The sequence below is a fragment of the Bos indicus genome, chromosome 2, assembly GCF_029378745.1.
Source record: "Bos indicus isolate NIAB-ARS_2022 breed Sahiwal x Tharparkar chromosome 2, NIAB-ARS_B.indTharparkar_mat_pri_1.0, whole genome shotgun sequence".
NCBI lineage: Eukaryota > Metazoa > Chordata > Mammalia > Artiodactyla > Bovidae > Bos > Bos indicus.
Window position 1 is genome coordinate 89,302,233 of NC_091761.1, and position 23,027 is coordinate 89,325,259.

Genomic DNA, 23,027 nt, shown 5'->3' on the forward strand with positions numbered 1-23,027 from the left:
CTCCCAGCAATCTTGATTCCAGCTTGTGCTTCATCCAGCCTGGCATTTCTCATGATGTAGTCTGCATATAAGTCAAATAAGAAAGGTACAGTATACAGTCTTAACATACTTCTTTCCCAATTTGGAACCAGTCCATTGTTCCATGTCCAATTTTAACTGTTGCTTCTTGATCTGCATACATATTTCCAAGGCAGGTGAGGTGGTGTGGTATTCCCATCTTTTGAAGAATTTTCCAGTTTGTTGTGATCCACACAGTTTCAAGAAGTAAATGTTTTTCTGGAATTCTCTTGCTTTTTTGATGATCCAAAAGAAGTTGGCAATTTGATCTCTGGTTTCTCTGCCTTTTCCAAATCCAGCTTGAACATCTAGAAGTTTTTGGTTCATGTACTGTTGCAGCCTAGCTTGGAGAATTTTGAGCATTACTTTGCTAGCATGTGAGATGAGTGCAATTGTGTGGTAGTTTAAACATTCTTTGACATTGCCTTTCTTTGGAATTGGGATGAATACTGACCTTTTCCAGTCCTGTGGCCACTGCTGAGTTTTCCAGATTTGCTGGCATATTGAGTGCAGCACTTTCACAGCATCATCTTTTAGGATTTGAAACAGCTTAGTAGGAGTTCCATTACCTCTACTAGCTTTGTTCATAGCAATGCTTCTTAAGGCCCACTTGACTTTGCATTCCAGGATGTCTGGTTCTAGGTGAGTGATCACACCATCATGGTTATCTGGGTCATTAAGATCTGTTTTGTATAGTTCTTCTGTATATTCTTGCCACCTCTTCTTAATATCTTCTGCTTCTGTTAGGTCCATACTGTTTCTGTCCTTAATTGTGCCCGTCTTTGCATGAAATGTTCCCTTGGTAACTCTAATTTTCTTGAAGAGATCTCTGCTGCTGCTAAGTCGCTTCAGTCGTGTCTGACTCTGTGCGACCCCATAGACAGCAGCCCACCAGGCTCCTCTGTCCACGGAATTCTCCAGGCAAGAATACTGGAGTGGGTTGCCATTTCCTTCTCCCTGAAGACATCTCTAGTCTTTCCCATTCTGTTATTTTCCTCTATTTCTTTGCATTGATCACTTAAGAAGACTTTCTTATCTCTCCTTGCTATTCTTTGGAAGTCTGCATTCAGATGGATATATCTTTCCTTTTCTCCTTTGCCTTTAGCTTCTCTTTTTCTCAGCTATATGTAAGGCCTCCTCAGACAACCACTTTGCCTTTGCATTTCTTTTTCTTGGGGATAGTTTTGATCACCGTCTCCTGTACAATGTTATGAACCTCCGTCTGTAGTTCTTCAGGCATTCTATCGGATCTAATCCCTTGAATCTATTTGTCCCTTCCACTGTATAATCATAAGGGATTTGATTTAGGTTACACCTGAATGGTCTAGTGGTCTTTGCTACTTTCTTCAATTTAAGTCTGAATTTTGCAATAAGGAGTTCATGATCTGAGTCCTCAGTGGACATTAATATGTTCATAATTAGGGAACATTATATAAATACCTAATAGAAAGTTACAACAGTATTCATATTAATATTGGTTTTAAGTAGACCACAATGTAGCAAAATAGAAGGGAAAAAGAAATGCTTAAAGTTTTTCCCCTCTTGCTGAATTTCTGATTTTTATCTGACAAATAAAATGAACATGACCAAAGGCTTTTTAAATTTAGAGTTAAAACCTTTCCAGCTGTTGGCATACTTTGCTTTTTTTCTAGCCTCTAACTCACAGTGGGTTCCCACAAACCAGCAGCATCAGCCCACCTGAAACCTACCGATCAGCCCCGTGACAGGGAGTCAGCTAGTGCCATTCCACACCTGAGGAACAGTCTACACCCGCTGAGCAGCTTGGCTTCACACCCGACAGACCTGTGGTGCTTTAGTATGCAAACAGCTTCCCGCTGTCCTAAGTCCTAGGTTTATATAGTCCTGGTTTGTATAGATTGATGTACTTTATAAGGAACAGATGGGCCACTCGGTATTTCTCAAAATGTGATCCTCAGAGTCTGCAACAGATCTGTAGAGTTTATTGGAAATGAGGATCCCTGGCCCACCCAGGCCCAGACTAGCTCCATCATAACTTTGCTAGGCTGGGACTGGATTCCCCACTTTTTTTTTAATTATTTATTATAATTGGAGGCTAATTACTTTACAATATTGTGGTGGTTTTTGCCACACATTGACATGAATCAGCCACTTCTGTACATGTGTCCCCCATCCCAAACCCCCTCCCACTCCCCTCCCCATCCCATCCCTCTGGGTTGTCCCAGTGCATCGGCTTTGAGTGCCGTTTCATGCATCAAACCTGGACTGGTCATCTATTTCACATATGGTAATATACATATTTCAGTGCTATTCTCTTAAATCATCCCACCCTCGCCTTCTTCCACAGAGTCCAAAAGTCTGTTCTTTGTATCTTTTTTGCTGTCTCACATATACGGTTGTCATTACCACCTTTCTAAATTCCATGTATATATGTTAATATACTGCATTGGTGTTTCTCTTTCTGACTTACTTCACTCTGTATAATAGGCTCCAGTTTCACCCACCTCATTAGAACTGATTCAAATGTATTCTTTTTAATGGCTGAGTAATACTCCACTGTGTATATGTACCACAGCTTTCTTATCCACTCGTCTGCTGATGGACATCTAGGTTGCTTCCATGTCCTGGCTATTATAAACAGTGCTGCAATGAACATTGGGGTACACGTGTCTCTTTCAATTCTGGTTTCCTTGGTGTGTATGCCCAGCAGTGGGATTGCTGGGTTATATGGCAGTTCTATTTCCAGTTTTTTAAGGAATCTCCACACTGTTCTCCATAGTGGCTGTACTAATTTGCATTCCCACCAACAGTGTAAGAGGGTTCTCTTTTCTCCACACCCTCTCCAGCATTTATTGTTTGTAGACTTTTGTATAGCAGCCATTCTGACCGGCGTGAGATGGTATCTCATTGTGGTTTTGATTTGCATTTCTCTGATAATGAGTGATGTTGCACATTTTTTCATGTGTTTGTTAGCCATCTGTATGTCTTCTTTGGAGAAATGTATGTTTAGTTCTTTGGCCCATTTGGAATTAAGCTGCATGAGCTGTTTGTACATCTTTGAGATTAATTCTTTGTCAGTTGCTTCATTTGCTATTATTTTCTCCCGTCCTGAAGGTTGTCTTTTCACCTTGCTTATAGTTTACTTCATAGTACAAAAGCACTTTTAACCTGAAATTCACTGCAAGCGGGTAAGGCTTAGGAACCACAAGCCCCACCTCCCATTCCCTTTTCTTCCCTTCCTCCCAGCTCATTCCTGCCTCTTCATTGCTTAAGCAGAGGCAAAAAGGGAGAGGTCATGATCAGGAAAATCTTGCATTTTTTCCATTGGAAAAGGAAAGAAAACCACAAGTGGGTTAAACTGCAACTCTTGGAATTTGATCTTTTCCTTAGGGACAAGCATTTGGAAATATTCAAATTTAGTGTTTAAATTTGTTTATCTTATTCTGTAATTTTACATTTCAATAAAATGCAAACTCTACTTCAATTTTTAACCTCCAGGAAAATACTCCTTTTAAACGAGACCTTCCTTTTCCTAAGAACAGTCATTTGTAAACAGGACACAGCATGGCTTTAATTTTAAAATATTTAATTTAATAAAAATATTTCTTCCAGCCCACCTTGTTTAACACTGATCTACTCTCCATAGTAATTTATAAAAGGAAATAATGAAGTGCAGAAATTATAATAAATACAATGTCATGGTTCCATTTATTCTAGTTCATGTTCCTTTAATGTTAGCTTCTTTATTTTTTTTAATTGCTTTTAACTGCTTTTTTTTAATTGGAGGACAATTGCTGTACAATGTTGTGTTGATTTCCGCCGTACAACAAGGTGGATCAGCCATAAGTATACATACATCCCCCTCCCTCTTGAGCCTCTCTTCCACCCCCACCCTATCCCACCCCTCCAGGTTGTCACAGAATACCAGGTTGGGTGTTCTGTGTTATACAACAACTTCCCTTTAGATACCTACTTTACATACAGTAATGTCTGTTTCAATGCTACTCTCTCAATTCATTGAACCTAGAGTAGTCTGTTATACAGAGTGAAGTAAGTCTGAAAGAGAAAAACAAATATCATATGTTCACCCATATATATGGAATCTAGAAAAATGGTACTGATAAACCTCTTTGGAGGGCAGGAATAGAGAGGCAGACACAGAGAACAGACTTGTGAACCTGAGAGGGGGAGAAGGTGGGACAAGTTAAGAGAGTAGCTTCTTTTACAAGTAATTCAACAGACATTTTACTGAAAATCCATGTACCAGGCACCATGAATAAGACAGAATACAGGAAGGTCAGGCCCCGGTGTACTTACAAGCTAGTGAGAGTGAAGCAAGAGCAAAACCAGAACAGAGAGTATACAGGAAAAATGCCCTCTGATCCCACCTTGATAGGGTAACTTGTTCAAGATGCTGTGAACCTGGATGAGGCAGTTCCTAAGTCCACCCAGGATGGACTTGGATGGTTGGAGGACCCAAAAGTCTCCAAAGAGGCAGTTGTTCTTTGACTGGACTTGGAGGATGAATAGGCATTTGCCAGGTGGACAAGCGGAGTGGTGAACAATGAAGAGAGTAAACTGCTTTACAAAGACTTGGAGGTCCTGGGAATTCCTGGTGGTCCAGTGGTTAGAACTTGGTGCTTTCACTCTCCTGACCTGGGTTCAATTCCTGGTTGGGAAACTAAGATCCCAAAGCCTCATGAGCGTGGCCAAAAAAATATACACACACACAAAAACCATCAAGACTTGGAGATCTGAATGAATCTGGTGGATTTGGCACGTTACCCAGAATTTGAGAAGTGTCAGGTCCCTGGAGGGTGGGGTCTCTGGTGAGAAGAGCTGGGAATGAGACCAGGCTACCTCTGGATGGCAGGCTCCAGATCCTGGGGACCATTCATAAAGCTACCACAGTGCCTTCAAGAGTGGCTTACTATAGTGCAGAGCTCCATTTTCAGTCACATTGAAACACTTATTCAACCAATATCACATACTTACGAACTGGAATTTTTGCTGGTAGATTGAAGGAGCATTTGTCCAAGGCATGGGATTCTATACCATAGAAGAGCTGAAATACTCTCCAGAAGGCGTGCTTTACTCTCGAGGTCCAGATGACTACAAAATCCCCACCGTCACTGAAATACCTGAAGAGTTCAATGTCACTTTGGTGCATTCCCAAAATCCCATCGCCATCTACTCGTCCAAGGTAGGAACCCAAGACCTCTATGTGAGTTTGTTAGGGCTGCCTTAACAAAACACTACAGACTGGGTTGCTTAAACAATGGAGATACATTTTCTCACGGTTCTGGACGTTGGGGTCCAAGATGAAGGTGTAATTTGTTTTGAAGCCTCTATTTGGCTGGCAGATGTACACCTTCTCCCCGTGCCTTTATATGATCATGGGTTTATCATATACTAAATGTGTCTCTGTGTCATAACATTTTTTTTCTTAAAAGGACACCAGTCATACTGGATTGGGGTCTACCCCAAAAACCTCATTCCTTAATTATCTTAAACATAATTATCTTAGATTTAATTATCTTAAACTTAATTATCTCTCTAAAGACCTTATCTCCAAATATGGTCACAGTCTGAGGTAGTCAGGGTTAAGACTTCAGCATCTGAATTTGAGGAGGCACAATTCATCCCATAACAACCTACTCTGTCAATAAATAGTAAAATAGGGACTTCCCTGGTGGGCCTGTGGCTAAGACTCTGTGCTCCCAATGCAGGGAGCCAGGGTTTGACCCCTGGTCAGGGAACCAGATCCCCGATGCAGCAACTGGGAGGATTCACATGCTACAACTAAAGATCCTGTGGACCATGACTAAGGTCCAGCCCAGCCAAATAAATAAAAATAATTTTTTTAGAAAAAGAAATATAAGCAGTCCCATGAATTCACTTAACCCTTGCAATTGCAAATCCCAAAAGAAGGGAAAAAAAGCAAACATTCACTGACTTCAGAAGCCCAAGTAGAGTATTCACTCTCGGGCTGTTGTTCAGTTGCTCTCAGGAGAGATTATAAAATGAGTTTGAATCAGACAAGAAGGGCCAAGGAGTAAGCAGACATCTTGGGTCATTAGGCTAAGTGCCACCATGAGATTAAACTGAAGTAGACATATTTCACTGGCCCTGGACCTTCTTTTCTGCAACCTTTCCATGCCCTCCAGACTCAAGTCTTTCTTATCTACACTGCCTCTCCCCTCGCTCTCCCCAAGTCAGGATAAACTTTCACACAAGCTTCTCACTGACAGTTTACTCTGAGGTGTTAATGCCACAAATACAGGAGGTGTTGACCCCAGGCTCCATAGAGCCAACGAGCTCTCACTGGCTCATAAAGACTTAGGTCAAGGTCCTCAAACACATGTAGAAAACACACAACTTCTCCAATGGAAGTTCTGTTCTCTGACCACATCTGGCCAGACAGATGGCAACTTTAACCTCAGGCTTTCAGAGAATTTGCTTTCTTTATTAGGAGTAGGTCAGGTTGGGAGGAAGGTGAGACTTCCTGTCCAAATGATCTCTACCTCCACTTCGCCAGACATTGACCAGGGACATCGCTAAAGACCATCCTGACACAGGGCACAGCCCGGGCCCTCAGGACCTAGCCACCTCTCTGCCCGGTCTACTGCCTGCTCTCCCTGCCTCCCCTCTCCTCAGAGGAAAACCCTCCTTCTGCCAGCTCCTCCTCTCCCTTTCTCCCCTACATTTGCTTCAGAGAGAACACCACAGACTGGGATAGCCTTTATCTGCTTGGGCCCTTGGACCCATCTCTCCACTAAGGCCCTGGACACAGACCAAGGACCAGAACATGCTGAAGAAAGAAAGAAGAAAAATTAGTAAAAAGAAGCATTGCTGAATTATTCAGCATGTAATGCCACCACATCATTCATTCAAAAGCACCCAACACACAGTCAAGGAAGTTAACACATACAAAGACTTCCACAGTCCCCCCTCCAGGGCAACCATCTCACTGTCTTTCAAGCTCAGCTACAAATATTATTGTTGTTTTGTTGTGGTCTTGAGTTCAGTAAAAATACTCTGGAGCTGCAGTTGGAATATCCTAGAGGGCCCTGAGGGCTTCTGTCTCCAGAACTTTACCTGGGTGGGGGGAGGTGCGGTGGGGGGCAGGGAGAAACAGATTTTAGCTGTCCACTGTCCTGATGCCCCTGGGACATTTCCAGGAGCCACTCTGAGGAGGACCCCCCACACACAAATCAGCAGGTGGGGGAGTGATGGCGGGAGTGGGGAGGGTGGGAAGCAGCGGGGTAGGGTGGGAATTCGATTCTGGTAATTCTGATGCAATACATTCAGAGGGTTGTAAAGTCAGGAAGAGTGAGTGTGTATGTGTGTGTGTGCGTGTGTACATAAATTAGTCTTAAAAGAACCATGCAATTCTGATAGCCTTTTACCCTCCTTCTCAGGGGTTAGGTGAGGCTGGAATGTTCCTGGGATCCTCCGTGTTGTTCGCCATATATGATGCCGTGGCTGCTGCCCGCAGAGAGAGGGGGCTGACCAAGACTTTCACCCTGAGTAGCCCAGCAACCCCTGAATTGATTAGAATGACTTGTGTGGATCAGTTCACTGACATGGTAAGGCTGGTGAGGAGAGCTCCCTGTTAGAATCACCCCTTATGTGAACTTTCAGGTTCTTGGTATGGATCTGACAACCATGTAAAAATTACAGGGCAAGTTCATCTTTTCCATTGAAAATTCTCATTCTGGCTTCACTTACTACTTCTTATATGCTTCAAACTGCAAATACAGCTGCAAAGTGAGCGACCCTCTTCAAATGATGGTTTAAAGTTTCAGATGCGAAATAAAAGCACACAACTGACCCAGTGCTCATATCAAATGGACATGCTAGGTTACTTTAAACATTTTGTAAGATGAAATTGATGTGCTATTTTCATTGCCTTAATAACTAAATTAGATTAAATAGACATCAGATCTGGTCAATTATTCTGAAAATATCTGTTAAGCAAACTAATAAAAATAATTTAAATGAAACTATCAAGTCACAGGGCTTCCCAGGTGGCACTAGTGGTGAAGAGCCTGCCTGCCAGTGCAAGAGACTCAAGAGGCACGGCTTCAGTCCCTGGGTTGGGAAGATCCCCTGGAGGAGGGCATGGCAACATGCCAGTATTCTTGCCTGGAGAATCCCATGGACAGAGACTAGCAAGTTACAGTCCATAGGGTCGCAGAGAGTCAGACACGACTGAAGTGACTTAGCATGCATGCACATCAAGTCACTGGGCACACTTTGATATGCCCTGTAATCACACACTAATAGATAATAGGTCCATTTTCCAGCTGCTAAAAATACATCTACAACTATCATCAGAGACTGTTTCTATACTGAACTGCTTACTGCAGCCCTAAATGAGTCTCTGGTGTAAAAAAATTTCATCTCCTCAAGATGGAGGAGATACATGCATACTTACAGCTGATTCATGTTGCTATATAGCAAAAACCAACACAACATTGTAAAGCAATTATCCTCCAATTAAAACCTTTTTAAGAATTAGATTGCACTTTATGCCTTTGAAATTACAGGGCTTCTAAATAAGATGCATCTTATCCCAAACATAAGAAGTATATGAGAATAAGGAGATTTAAAACTCAAGGATTGAAAGAAATATGAAAATTATCTAATTTTGATAAGAATAAAATGGATATTGACTTTTCTTTTTTAAAAAAAATTTGTCTTCTGAATTACAACTTATTTCATATAACAACATTTTATTAATAATTTTTTCTTTTGATCTTCTTTAGATTCCCAGAGATGATCCATCAACATTTACACCTTGGTCCATCCATGTGTCTTAATCCTCAGAAAACGTCTTTTCCTCAAAAATTGCAAGAATACATGTTTGACCTTAAATTTTTCAAACCCAAGCAAAATGTAGGTTGGCCCTCAAATTTTCGAGGGTAATTTTAGCATCTTTTCATTATTCTCTGTGGTTTAGACCACTGTATGATTATGTTTTAGGATTCACATTTTCACCAAAATGTATAAGGAAGTTTAGAGTCAAAAATTCTTCTTTTCATTTGTATTATCATGAATATCGAAAGCATGAGAATTTTCAACAGTGGTGGAGTTTTCATTACCCAACAACTCAATAGAGACTGCTCGTACTTTGTTCTACACAAGTTTGCTCACCCCCAAAATCATTCACCCCCAAAACTCTTGGGATTCCCCGAAGCCAATGGTGTGCCTGTAGTAGCCAGTTCCTCTCGAAAAATCAATGATTTGTTTTATTTGCCAATTTCCACGTTGTAAATACCCCACGTCAGCCAACTCCAAACCACAGACAAGAGGTCTCTGAAGGCAGAGTTGGAAGAGATGCTTGAAACCTGCTCATGATCTCCAACTTGAAAGCCCAGCACAATCCTTGGTTTCTGCCATTCCTCCCATGCAGCCCATGTAGATGCGGCTCAGAGAGGCAAACTATCCAGAGCCTCCAGCGGGTCCTCGTCTGCCATGAGCCATGCACATGGCACCATGTCTTCCTTACCTGGGAAACAGCACAGAGGAAAACGGCTCTCTCAGATCACCCTGGTGTCCCTTCTTTTGGCTTAGTGTCTAAAAGGTGAAATCAGAGCCCCCTTCCTTTTGCCATCAAAGGGCCACAAAATCCTCAGGGTTCTCTTACAGTTATTTCTTAGCTATTTTACATTGCATTTTCCTGAGGAAATGTAGTCTTATGCCAGAGAAGATGTTCAGTCTCCCGTGAAGTTTGGAAACACGAATAAACTAAATCATTTGTTGGGATCTGTGTGCTGGGTATCAAAGCTCTGCATTTGCGTAGAGAATGGACATGGAAGGAAGGGAAGGAAGGAGAGGGTGGGATGAACTGAGACAGTAGCATTGACCTATATACAATATCATGTGTAAAATGTCTAGCTAGTGGGAGGCTGCTGTATAGCACACAGAGCTCAACTCAATGCTCTGTGGTGACCTGGAGGGATGGGATGGGGGTGCTGGGAGGGAGGCTCAAGAGGGACAGGATATACGTATACACATAGCTGATTCACCTTGCTGTACAACAGAAACCAACACAACATTGTAAAGCAATTATATTCCAATAAAAAAAAGCTCTGCATTTATTAATTGTAATTTTGTGGTGGAAGAATAAGTTTGTAGCAACTCTTTGTGTGTGTGTAAAACTAGACTGGAAGAAGAGAAGGTTGGCAAATAGAAAGGAAAGGCTCACCAGTCAGCCTCTTATTCTGTGAGGAGTAGGGGTGTGTGTGTATGTGTGTGTACATGTGTTTTTAACTGCCTTTTAATTCACCTGCTAAGTCACTTCAGTCGTGTCTGACTCTGTGCGACCCCATAGACGGCAGCCCACTAGGCTCCTCTGTCTCTAGGATTCTCCAGGCAAGAACACTGGAGTGGGTTGCCATTTCCTTCTCCAATGCATGAAAGTGAAAAGTGAAAGTGAAGTCGCTCAGTCGTGTCTGACTCTTCTCGACCCCATGGACCGTAGCCTACCAGGCTCCTCCGTCCATGGGATTTTCCAGGCAAGAGTACTGGAGTGGGGTGCCATTGCCTTCTCCATTAATTCACCTAGTAATCTAAATTACCTGGAACCCAGCCCACAAAAACTCTTTGTCCCAGGCAAAACAGTAAAAATAAGGTAGCTGATATATTTTTCTAGCAGTAAAATAGGAAAGACACATTCATCACAAACATAATTTTAAGAGTGTTATACTTCTTAGACTGTGTGAACAAGACTTCTGATAACAGAAACTGGATTTTTACAAAATAAATCTGATCACTTCAGTAGTATTTAGTTAAGTAGAAGAACTAGAGTTGGGGAGGAAGAATTTATAAAAATAGTACAGTTTAATGGATAGCAAGTTTCAAATATAAGATTGCTATATTGATGCCTTTAAAATTTGACAGTTTATATTATAAACAATCTATATTACTAATTTAGATAAATATCTGTTATTGTGTGTCTAATTTTAGATGTTATTACAGTGATAGTTGTATGAGAAATGTAAAATACAAGCTTTCAGCCAGAGGACTCAGTAAACAGTCAAGCATACTCTGAGTGATAGAGTACATGATCATTATTAATTCTGGGCAAAGCTGCTAGTGCTTGTCACTCATAGAAACTTACCTTTACTACTGCTTAACTGTAAGCTCAATAAAAGTTTGTCAGAACAGAAATAATATTATGTGGCAGGTACTATGCTTGCTGCCTTTTTCCTTTCAACTTAAAAGACACACAGGGCCCAACTGTCTTACTTCTCCTGGACCGAAAGTTTATGATAGAACAGTTTTGTGCAACCTTACAAAATACTAGAGAAATGGAATTGAGTGAATAGTGGCTGGGAAGGATTTGATTTCATTTCAGTATCTTGACCCTGAAGCACCGGGCATGATCTTGGCTTTTAGAAATGGGGGAGGTCAAAAAGAGGGAGAGAGTAAATGCTTGGATATAAGAATGCTTGGATATCTACATTGTTTCCTTCAAGGGAAAATCTTTAACTCCTCTTCGCTTGATACTTTTTATGGTGTAAATTAGCCATATTCTTAACACTATCAGAGCCAGGGGATCACAAGTTGACTTTTCTGAAAGAAAGTGCTGAGACAGAGTTTAGGGAGCACGATGTTTCTTAGGGCTCAATACTTTGGCCAACTGATGTGAAGAGCTGACTTATTAGAAAAGACCCTGACACTGGGAAAGATTGAAGGCCGGAGGAGAAGAGGACGAAAGAAGATGAGATGGTTGGATGGCATCACCGACTTGATGGACATGAGTTTGAGCAAGTTCTGGGAGATGGTGAAGGACGGGGAGGCCTGGCGTGCTGCAGTCCATGGGGTCACGAAGAGTCAGACACGACTGAACGACTGAACAACAGCCTGGGAAGGAAAGGCTGAGGAAGCAGAACTGGGCAGAGGGAGAAGTCTAACTGATACAGGTCCCTCTAAGCATCAGGACCCTAGCAGGGAGCCCTGGACCGAGCACTGAGCCATGGAGCAGTCCTGCTCAGGCTGAAATGGACAGGCCTGTATATCTCCTAGTGACTGGTTCACTGACTACAGGCCTGCCCTGGAAAAGCTTAACCTTGAACAAAGAAACTCCTCTGCTCTAAGGAGACCCCGAGGGCACTGACAGCTGGAGACCACACTCCAACAACACTCCCTACAGCCGGGTGGCAGGTCCTTCCAGGAAGGGGCACTGAGAATCTCACCTCCAGTCTACCACACACATCTCCCAAAGTGATCCTCCCTGATTCATGAGTTTATTAACCTGCAAATTCTACATAGGTGTACGTTGTAACTCACAGTTATACATTGGATTAATTACCTTTATAAAAAAGAATAATTCTGATACTTTTGAAATGTGGTGTTGGAGAAGACTCTTGAGAGTCCCTTGGACTGCAAGGAGATCCAACCAGTCCATCCTAAAGGAAATCAGTCCTGAATAGTCATTGGAAGGACTGATGCTGAAGTTGAAACTCCAATACTTTGGGTACCTAATATGAAGAACCAACTCTTTGGAAAAGACCCTGATGCTGGGAAGATTGAAGATGGGAGGAGAAGGGGACAACAGAGGATGAGATGGTTTGATGGCACCACCGACACGATGGACATGAGTTTGACTAGGCTCCAGGAGTTGGAGATGGCCAGGGAAGCCTGGCGTGCTGCAGTTCATGGGGTCACAAAGAGTCAGACACGACTGAGCGACTGAACTGAACCGAATTCTACCTTCAAAGAAATACACAATTTATGTATATATAACATTTCAATATTTTAAGTCAGTACTTGCCCCAGAAATTTCATATCATTTGTTTGCTATATGCTTTCCTTACTTATTCAGTTGAATTTGATTAAATTCGGTTATTATCACACTGTACCAGATGATGTTATTAATTACAAATAAAACCTCAGGGAAAAAATATGAGGTTTTAAAACTCATTGTTGTTGTGTAGCCACTAAGTCTTGTCTGCTTCTATTGCCACCCCATTGTAGCCTGCCAGGCTCCTCTGTCCATGGGATTTTCCAAGCAAGAATACTGGAGTGAGTTGCCATTTCCTCCTCCAAGGGATCTTCCCAACCCAGGGATTGAACCCAGGTCTCCTGCATTGCAGTGAATTCTTTACCGCTGAGCCACAGGGAAGCCTTTTTAAAACTCTTACCTAAATTTTATTATCTAGAAATTGATACTAGGTCAAGAAAATCAATTTGCTCTGAACCAGTAAATGACTGGGTAGAAGTGTTCAAGAAGGTACAATTTCCTGCAGAGCTCTACAACTCTGAGCCCTGGTTGACAGGTATAAGAGCAGAAGTATTATATTAATAAGAAAAGACAAATTTTGTTGTTAACATTTGCCTGATATGTCTTTCACCCATCTATATTTAATCATTTCCTTTTTCACTTTAAACATGTTTCTTAGTACACACACTTACACACATATATAAATACATACATATATACATGTATGCATGCTAAGTCACTTCAGTCATGTCTGACTCTTTGCAACTTCATGGACTGTATGTAGCCCACCAGGCTCCTCTGTCCATGGGGACTCTCCAGGCAAGAATACTGGAGTGGGTTGCCATTCCCTTCTTCAGGGGATCTGCCCAGCCCAGGGATCAAAACTATATCTTTTATGTCTCCTGTATTGGCAGGCAGGTTCTTTACTACTAGTGCCACTTCAGAAGCCCTGTATATCTATATATATCTTAGTGTATATATATACGTATACATATACATGTGGCATGTACATACAAATAGTATATGCTAGGTTTGGGGTAATTTTTCTCATCAAATTTCTAGTCATCATTTTTAAATGGTAATCCATTTCATTTGTGCCTTATAATTGTTTGAAGTGTTCAATTTTTCTATTTATTTATACATATAATAAATAACAAGTTATATAATTAATGTCCTATGTTTTTATTATTCAGACTTGCACTCCCCTTCACCTTTCTTATCAGGGTTGTTTTTTGTGTGATCCTTCTCCTCAGGTAAGGCGGTTGTTACCCAGGCAGGAATACTTATTTCCACCAACAGGGTCTCCAGTGCCCTTCTCTCCTCTCAGAAACCAACCTACAGCTGCTAGTCTCCTGCCCTCTAGCGTCCAATGTGGCAGCAAGCACTTCGATGCCAGACTGAGTCTTTTTCCTTCATAGAAAACTTGATCTTTCAACCTGAAGTGCAGTGAAAGTCGCTCTGTCGTGTCTGACTCTTCGTGACCCCATGGACTATAGAGTCCATGGAATTCTCCAGGCCAGAATACTGGCATTAGTAGCCGTTCCTTTCTCCAGGGGATCTTCCCAACCCAGGAATTGAACCAGGGTCTCCTGCACTGCAGGAGGATTCTTTATCAACTGATTTCTTTCAACCTAATACCTTGTAAGAAATTCTTTTTATCCTCAGAGTTCCAAGATGCTGTCAGCGGATGTCAGGTGTGTGTCTTTTTCTTTAACCTAGCGTGGAACTTGAGGAGAATGTCCAATCTCTAGACTCAGATCTCTCTCAGCTCACAGAAAGTGTCTTCAAGTGTTCATGGTTGCTTCTCCTCCACCTCTTCCTTTTACTCCTTTAGCTGTCCTGTTCTTCAGGCTTTATCTCTCCCATCTAGGCTCCAGGTCTCATTTCTTTCTTTAAGATTGCTTCTTCTGCATGTCTTTACTCTGTGCTCGGGTTTATGTATTGCACTTTGTTTTCCAAGTCACTAATGTGGGTTTCCTTGTCTCTCCCAAGCTGGTGGTGGCTGCCAGCATTCCTTGGTGTTCCCTGGCTTGTAGACACATCGCTCCAATCTGCCTCCATCGACTGAATTGTTGGTTGGTTGGTTGGTTTTTTCCCTTGAGAAAGTCTTGAGGGCAGGGGTTGTCTTAGTCCATTGGAGATGACAATAGTATGTTCTGTTTTGAATGATCCTCTCTCTAACTCTCGGGTATGTATGAATTCCCAAGGGCTGCTCTAACAAAATACCGTACACTGACTGGCTTAAAACAACAGATATTCATCTTCTCACTGTTCTGAAGGCTGTAAGTCTGAAATCACAGTGTCAAAAGGACCATTCTTCCCCTGAATGCTGAGAGACAGTCTTTCTTGCCTCTCTAGGTTGTGGTGGCTGCCTGCGGTCCTCAGTGTTCCCTGGCCTAAGGACACATCAGTCTCTGCCTTCATCCTCAGACGTCTGTTTCCCTCCCTGTATGTCTGTCTCCAAATCTACCTCTCCTTATAAGGACACCAGTCACTGGATTTAGAGCCCACCCTAGTCCAGTGTGACCCATCTTCATTTAATTACATCTATGAAGACACTGTTTCCAAATAAGATCACAATTGGGAAATGCATGCAGCTCAGTCCCCAACTGGCCTCCTTAAAATTTTATTTGTCAGCTCACTGGGCTCCCACCTAGTTACTGGGATACCTAAGAGGCAACAGATTATAGAAGCCAACATGTTCCTGATCCACCCCATGGGCTGGTAGGACAGAAGCAGGGCCAGTGCCCTGCTTAGGAGACTAGAGGCGGCCACACAGCCCTACAGCCCCTTGATTCCCCTCATAATTGCCCAGACACATGGGAAGGAAGGGCTCAGACAGCCCATGTGGCCCCTGATCTCCTATTCACACCAAAGTCAAATATCCTCTCCATGCTTCACCCACAACCCAGAGGACAGCTGTCCTCCAGATTCATGGTCTTCAAGATAAAGATTTCCAGGTTCTTCCCCAGCCTAGCACTCCTCCCCCACACAGCCCCAGGCCTTACTTCCCACAAGCCTAGCTGGAAGGGGCAGGGAAGGGGTCTCACAGCCAAACAGGCTGAGAATGGGGGGGGGGGGGGGGTCTGGAATATGGACATGTAATAACCAACCCAAGGTCATTTAATGACCTGCCTAGGGGGTCTTCAAAGTGACCACTGTCAGTCTGCTTGCCCATGTTCCATCTCTGGGTTTCAAAGAGCTCACACAGAAGGGACACCCCAAAAGCAGTAACCAGTACTTTCCCATATACATCAGCAGGCAACACTTGTTACAGCTTTTTCCCCAGAAACAGGTGTGTTTCAATTGTTGGGGAGGGCAGTATCATTTCCAACAGTAATCCTTTCATTGGGTAACAGGAATTCTTTGATGTTAACTCCTAAGACCTTTTTTTATAACAAACATACAAGTACCTGGGTCAATAGACGTGGAACTTTTCTCACTCACAAGAACAATCTATTTGAAAGTAATGAAATTCAATCTCCCCCTTTCATTAAATTAAAAAAAAAATCAGTGGTTGCTTTTTCCCCCACTGTTTTGAATAAGATCTGAGAATCAGAAAAATTTGGCAGACATCCTCTTGCCTTTCTACGGGGAACAGCCTTTGGTCACTCTGCCCTGAGTGATCTTTAGACTCAGCTCCCCAGAGCCCCAAGAGCTTCTGAAGGAGAGAAAATGTGAGGACTTTAGGCCTCACCCCAGCCCTCCAGGCTACACAGTGACTTTTTAAAATTTGTTTACACTTCTCAGGATATCATTCAAACAAAACTTTGCCCGGCTGAAACATGTTTGGAAAAAGACTTCTCTAAAGCATTTCAAGATAGGTTTCCAGATTCCCAGAAATTAATGAATTTGGTTGCCTAATCCAAAGAATTTAGACCTTCCAACTCTAACACTGTAATCTGACTTCAGTATTCTAACACTGATCTTCTCCATTTAATGCTTGTGCCTTCTGTTGATGCTGAAGGAGTTATTCCTATAAATATTTTTTTATGAATACTTGTTCCTTTTTAAAATTATTTGTTGATTCATGTGGCATGCAGGATCTTTAGTTGCAGCATGCAAACTCTTATTTGCAGCAGATGGGATCTAGTTCCCCAACCAGGGATCGAACCCCGGCCCCCTGCATTGGATGTGCAGAGTCTTAGCCATTGAACCACCAGGGAAGCGTTCTTATAAATATGTTCAAGCAACATGCTTTTTGTTGGCAGTGGCCATGCTCCTGTAAATGGGAACCATGTGCTCTTTGCAAGCACTGGCTACCCTGTTTTAAAGAGCAGAGTAAGGGAATTCCCTAACAATCCAGTGGTGAGGACTCCATGCTTCTACTGCTAGAAGTCCAGGCCAAAAAATAACAAATGACAAGGACAGGGTAAGATAGTGAACACACTGTGGACCCATAACAATGCCTGTGTCAGTCTTGCCCTCAGCGGAAGCAGCCAGAGGAAGAGCTTCTCCACATGCCCCTTTCCCTCTCTTTGCTCCGCTCCATTCCCATTTCTCATGGAATCAGCTCCTAGTCCCTTCCTCAGGGAGGCCTTCTCTGATTCCTCTCCCCAAACAAAGCTAATCTCCCTGTTCTATGCTTCTCACAATGGTTGATTTCAGTTACATGTAAATTGTTTCTCATATGAACCATAAAGTCTCTGGAGAAGGAAAACCAGTAGATCTTGTTCCCCATTGTGCTTAATACTGGGTTGGCCAAACACTTTGTTCGGGATTTTCCATAAATGTAATGAAAAACCCAAATGAACTTTTTGACCAACCCAAATGAATGAATGATCACTGACGCCTCCTTCAGTTAAAGTATCTGGAGTAATCAGTCAGGCATTGACGAAGCCCTGCAATGAACAAGTCATCATCCATGCTGAGTATCGTGGGGAACACAGCCAGCTATTTAACCTCCAGGAGAGTATTACATAATTGGAAAAATGAGATACAGACACTAATAAGACAACCGACTATTAGTAACAGATTAGAGACTAGTTTCCTGGTTCCCAGTTTATTCAGTGGAAAGTAAAGAAGCAATCGGTTGGAAATGCAGATGATTTTAAAGGAATTGAGAGAAAGGAGAGAAGGGAGGTTTGCTTCTCTTCTTGATGATAAACAGAGAAGGGGGAGGGTAGGAAGACAAACAATCACAGGGAGGCAGGAGCAGGGTTGCTGTCCCTACAGACATAGAAGTGCCTTCTTCAGTCACTCAACAGTTGTTCAATAGGCAATTACTCTGTGGTCAGCACCATTCCAGGCCCGAGAGACAGTGGTGCCCTCAGGGAGCTCACCTTCCAGTGGAGAAAGCAAATAACAGGTAAAGAAGCATCCACGTTAGTGGATGAAGTACCATGAAGAATATGAAACAGTGGTTAGGAGAGTGCTCCTTCAGACGAGAAGGTCAGGTAAGAGCTCAGACCCAAGTAGCAAGAAGGCACCGCCAGGCCAACATCAGAGAGAAGAGAAGTCGAGGTGGAAAGGGTCACACGCACCAAAGCCTAGGACAGGAAAGAACTCCGTACGTTCAAGAAGCAGGGGAAGGCCAGTGTAGCAGAGACGACAACCAAGGGAGGAAGCGATGAAGCTGGTCTCAGAGAGGGTATGGGCCCGTCCCACGGGCCTCCTCAGAAAGCCTGTGAGGTTTTGCTAAGTGCAGTGGGGACCACTGGAAGGTTCCCAAGAGAGAAATGCCAAGGTTAAGCGGAGGAATGATGATGAGGGGATAGTTTGGCTGGAGCAGGAGACTTTTCTGAAGAGAAAGAGAGTCTGAAGCCTGAAACAAGGACAGATGGTAGAAGGCTTTGGACACTAGGCTGAGGAGTTTGGAACTTATGCTCCATAGGCTCCAGGCCTCAGAGGGCTACTGGGGTATTTGTAGCAGAAAATGTCAGGATCAAAAAGGCTGACCTGGGGGCTTCCTTGGTGGCTCAGTGGTAAAGAATTCACCTGCCAATGCAGGAGACAAGGGTTCAATCCCTGATCCGGGAAGATCCCGCATGCTGTGGAGCAACTAAGCCCATGCACCACAATTACTGAGTCTGTGCTCTAGACCCTGGGAGCCCCAGCTACTGAGCCCACATGCTGCAGTTACTGAAGCCTGAACTCCCTAGAGTGCATGCCCCACAACAAGAGAAGCCGCTGCAATAAGAAACCTGAGCACCGCAACTACAGAGTAGCCCACAAAAAAGCCCTCATGGCAACAAAGACCCAGCACAATCAAAATAAATCAATAAATAAAATTATTTTTTAAAAAGGGCTGACCTGAAGGTCTTACCTAGTTCGCAGTGTGATCTCCAACTTCTCCCATGGCCCTGTTGTGCATTTATTCAACAACTTTCTAACACATGTGAAACACCACATACATACCCATACACGTACACATGGGTGTGAACACTTGTCTCCACAGGTATATGAAGCAGGTATGCCTGCGACCCAGGAATTAGAGCTGTGAAGACAGTTGGAAGCTGTCAGCTCCCTTCAACCAGGAAGTGTTTTCTGGACTAGCTCTGCTGGAAAGAATCTGAAGCCACATCCAGATCAACTGGGAAAGAGCATGCATGCGTGCTAAGTCACTTCAGTCATATCTGACTCTTTGTGACCCCATGGACTGTAGCCTGCCAGGCTTCTCTGTCCATAGGATTCTCCAGGCAAGAATACTGGAGTGGGTTGCCATGCCCTCCTCCGGGCGATCTTACCAACCCAGGGATCAAACCTGCGTTTCCTGCAGCTCCTGCATGGCAGGCAGACTCTACTGCTGAGCCACCAGGAAGTGGGAAAAAGGATCTTCCTCAATCAGCCAGGTCAGGAGGTTGCCAGGTCTTCACTATCCCTGGCCTGAGGCATCGGCACACATTGAGTTCACCTAAGACAAGGGGTTGATAACATCGGTGAGCCAGGAAGGGCTAGCGAACAGAGAGGTCTTGCCTTCTCTCCTGAAACCAGACCACACAGGCACGAAGGACCTGCTTCATCCATCCATGAGGCCAACCCTGGGCATTCATTTCATTGAAAGAATAAGAACTGCTTGATTTTATCCATAGATATCTAACTGGAATTCTTCAAACAGATCAAAAAGGATATTTTTTTTTTAAGTAATGAATCTGTCAGATGTTTTAAGCCAGAGAGCTTGGTTTTAGTTCCCATTTTGCCATTTACTCTTGCATGACCCTGAGTTACTGATGTCACTTGAGTTCAGTGGCTTGGTCATGTCCAACTCTTTGCAACCCCATCGACTACAGCCTACTAGGCTCCTCTGTTCATGGAATTCTCCAGGCAAGAATACTGGAGTGGGTAAGCCATTCCCTTTTCCAAGGGATCTTCCTAATCCAGGGATCAAACCCAGGTCTCCTGCATTGCAGGGCAGATTCTTTACCATCTGGGCCACCAGGGAATGCCATCACCTATCTGGGCCCCAGTTTATTTATCTGTTGAGTGGCTGACTAAACTAGACACTCTTTTCCAGTGGAATAATCCTGTAGGTGGAGAGGAAGGGCATCAAGGAGCTAAGTGGATGAGATATCCCACACCTCCATGTCAGGGCACAGACTGGACTGGTTCACATGATTCCCTATGAGGAGACATTTCTGCAGCTAGAATTAGAAAAAGGTTGGGGAAAGTGGGAGGTCTCAGAAAGCCCACTGCTAGCTCTCTCAGAGGAGAAAATCCATCCAGGACTTGTTCCTGGAGCTGAGTTAGCACGCAGAGGGGCTTTGAGTTTAGACAGTTGTTTATAGTTTTCACAGTGAAGCCCTCCAACTTCCAAGGATGCAAGAAGAGGCATGGGCTGGAAGCATGCCTTCCAGCCCAAGCCTGGGGGAAGCCAGGATTGGTGGAAGGCCAAGTGAGGCAGAGTTGGGAGGCTGGGCCACAGAGATGCCCTCGACTTAAAAGGCCATGAAGCCAGGTAGTCTCCACCCCCTTGCTCTGCTCCCTGGGGCTCCACACTGTCTGCTTCCACACCAGGAGAGATTTCAGTTGCTTGGACCTAAATCTTGTCTGCTCGTTTCTAAGGCTGGCTCCAGAGAGCACTCCCCCTAGAGCTGTAAGGCGAAACTTCATCTCCAGGCGCAATGCCTTGCCCATCGAGATCGGATGAGCTGGTTTTCTTTGTGAACGGGAGGAAGGTAAGTGTTGGGTATCACCACCACAGTTTGCAGAGTCAGCAGGAAACTTCTAGCCTGAGGGAAGCACATGTGACCTGTTTGGGTTGAGACCCCCTCCAATCAGGGACAAGAAGCCAGAGACTGGGAACCAGTCTACTTCGGCCTGTTCTACATTCCACCAGGGAGTGGGAGAGGTGATAGAGCACTGGGGGTAAAGACACGTGCCTCATGTCACCTGGCCTGGGTTCCAATCCAGCTCCACCGTTTACTGCACAACCTTCTACAAGTCACTTCACTTCCCTGAGTCTCAGGGTGCCCGTCTTTATGACTATTGTAGAGATCGAAAGAGAGATGCTTCTTTCATTGATTAGAAACCTCTAAAATGCTTATAGAGGACCTCAGCGCTGGGCCCAATACACCAGAAGCACTCTATTCTAGCAATGTATTTTGATTCTCAAATTCAGGAGGATAAGAAGTGGAGCATTCTTTATTTTTCTATTTATGAACTTAATTTTTCTGTTCAGTTTCCATTATACAGAATTAGTTGATATGTGCATGTGTGCTAGGTCACTTCAGTTGTGTCTGACTCTTTGTGACCTCTTGGACTGTAGCCCACCAGTCTCCTCTGTCCATGGGATTCTCCAGGCAAGAATACTGGAGTGGGTTGCCATGCCCTCCTTCAGGGGATCTTCCCAACCCCGAGATCAAGTTTTTGTCTCTATGTCTCCTGAGTCTCACTGGGTCATCCATTCAATCCCCATAATAGTCTCCTCTCTGTTTCCAATGCAGGTGATTGAAAGGAATGCAGACCCAGAAGTCACTCTCTTGAGCTTCCTAAGAAAGAACTGGATCCTTTTGGCCAGAGTCTTGGCCAGGTCTGTGTTTGCCTTAAAGCTTAGGCTAGCTGTGATTATGAAAATTAATCAAACTTCCCTATCTGCAAACAGCCAAGCCCCTTGGCCCTCATTCTCTTTTTGCTCTTGGCAATGGTTCTAAGGATATTAAGTTAATTGAGCTATTTGAAAAGGATGAAGTTTCCCCAGAGTTTCTTATATCTTGATTTAATAGCCATGAAATAGAAGCTAAGCTCTTTCCTTCAGCACTAATTATTCCTTTAAGGGCCTTCCAGCTTCCCAAGAGGGTGGTTATATAAGAGAGGTTTGTTTTGCAGGTACCTTACCCTGGAGGAAAACCAAATTCTCCAGATTTAGGGAGAGCACGTGTCATAGGAGAAGATTACCTTTCTCAACATCTATTTTCTCACAAGAGGTTTTCCCTCAACTTTCTATATTCTGAAATTTAGATTTTCATAATGGCTAACACATTTTAATTGATAAATCTAGTGGATCTTTCGAAGAAGCCAAATTTTTTAAAAAGAGACATTACAAGTTTTGTTTAAAAGCCCACATGGTTATCACTCACTGTCAAATGTTTGAAAATTAGGAAATCTCATTAAAAAAAGAAATAGGAGTTTCTCATGAAAAACAGTCATTCTTACCTGGCAGCAATCTTGCTTAGAGCTGAGTGGGGCTTGTCTGTCATCCTCCATCTAAAAGGGAGCCCAAGCTCTCCAGGTACACTCAGCCCACTCCAACTCATTCACATACTCTCTGATAAGCATTTCTGGTTATGACTTAATTTAGATGAACAAGCCATATGGCTTTTTTTTAAAAAGCCAGTGATTCCAAAGTCTTCTTAGCCAGTCTAGTTAATTACTAGTTTATCCAATCCATAAACTATGTGGAAATGAACCACAATCAGGGAGAAAGATGACTTAAGAGAGGAGCAGAGGCTGGGCCTTGGGATTGGACCTGGACCAAGAGGGAGCAGAAAGGTACTCCAGGTGGGGCACGAAAATAAGGATGCGAGTTTCTCTGAAGGCTCACTGACTGGGTTTCAAATGCAATACAAATAACTGAGAAGATCTAGCAATACATTAACCTGATAAAAATAAGTACTTCTCTTCCAATTACATTAATTGGAACCCAGAAGACTACCTATAATGAAATAGGATTTTTCTAAGGGCTTTTACTTCTGTTATCTGACAAGATGCTTATGATAAGCCTGTGAAGATCAAGTAGATAGTGCTTTTCCCTCATTGCTAGTGAGGAAACAGGTAGGGAGAGGTTTGTGTGTGCAGCGTCACACAGCTAGTAAGACACAGA

At 43.3% G+C, this 23,027-nt stretch overlaps 2 protein-coding genes across 2 annotated transcripts in view; both read left to right on the forward strand.

The window, feature by feature from the left end:
- Positions 1-9,807, forward strand: part of LOC109569310 (aldehyde oxidase 4-like) — a 71,660-nt gene extending 61,853 nt beyond the window's left edge. The window contains exons 33-35 of the mRNA XM_019974651.2: positions 5,054-5,239; positions 7,458-7,625; positions 8,808-9,807. Of these exons, the coding sequence (XP_019830210.2) occupies positions 5,054-5,239; positions 7,458-7,625; positions 8,808-8,861 (408 nt within the window). The 3' untranslated portion in view covers positions 8,862-9,807. The remainder of the gene's footprint in view (positions 1-5,053; positions 5,240-7,457; positions 7,626-8,807) is intronic.
- Positions 9,808-20,691: 10,884 nt separating this feature from the next.
- Positions 20,692-23,027, forward strand: part of LOC109569328 (aldehyde oxidase 2) — a 77,723-nt gene continuing 75,387 nt past the window's right edge. Inside the window, exons 1-2 of the mRNA XM_070769948.1 lie at positions 20,692-20,883; positions 21,652-21,709. Of these exons, the coding sequence (XP_070626049.1) occupies positions 20,830-20,883; positions 21,652-21,709 (112 nt within the window). The 5' untranslated portion in view covers positions 20,692-20,829. The remainder of the gene's footprint in view (positions 20,884-21,651; positions 21,710-23,027) is intronic.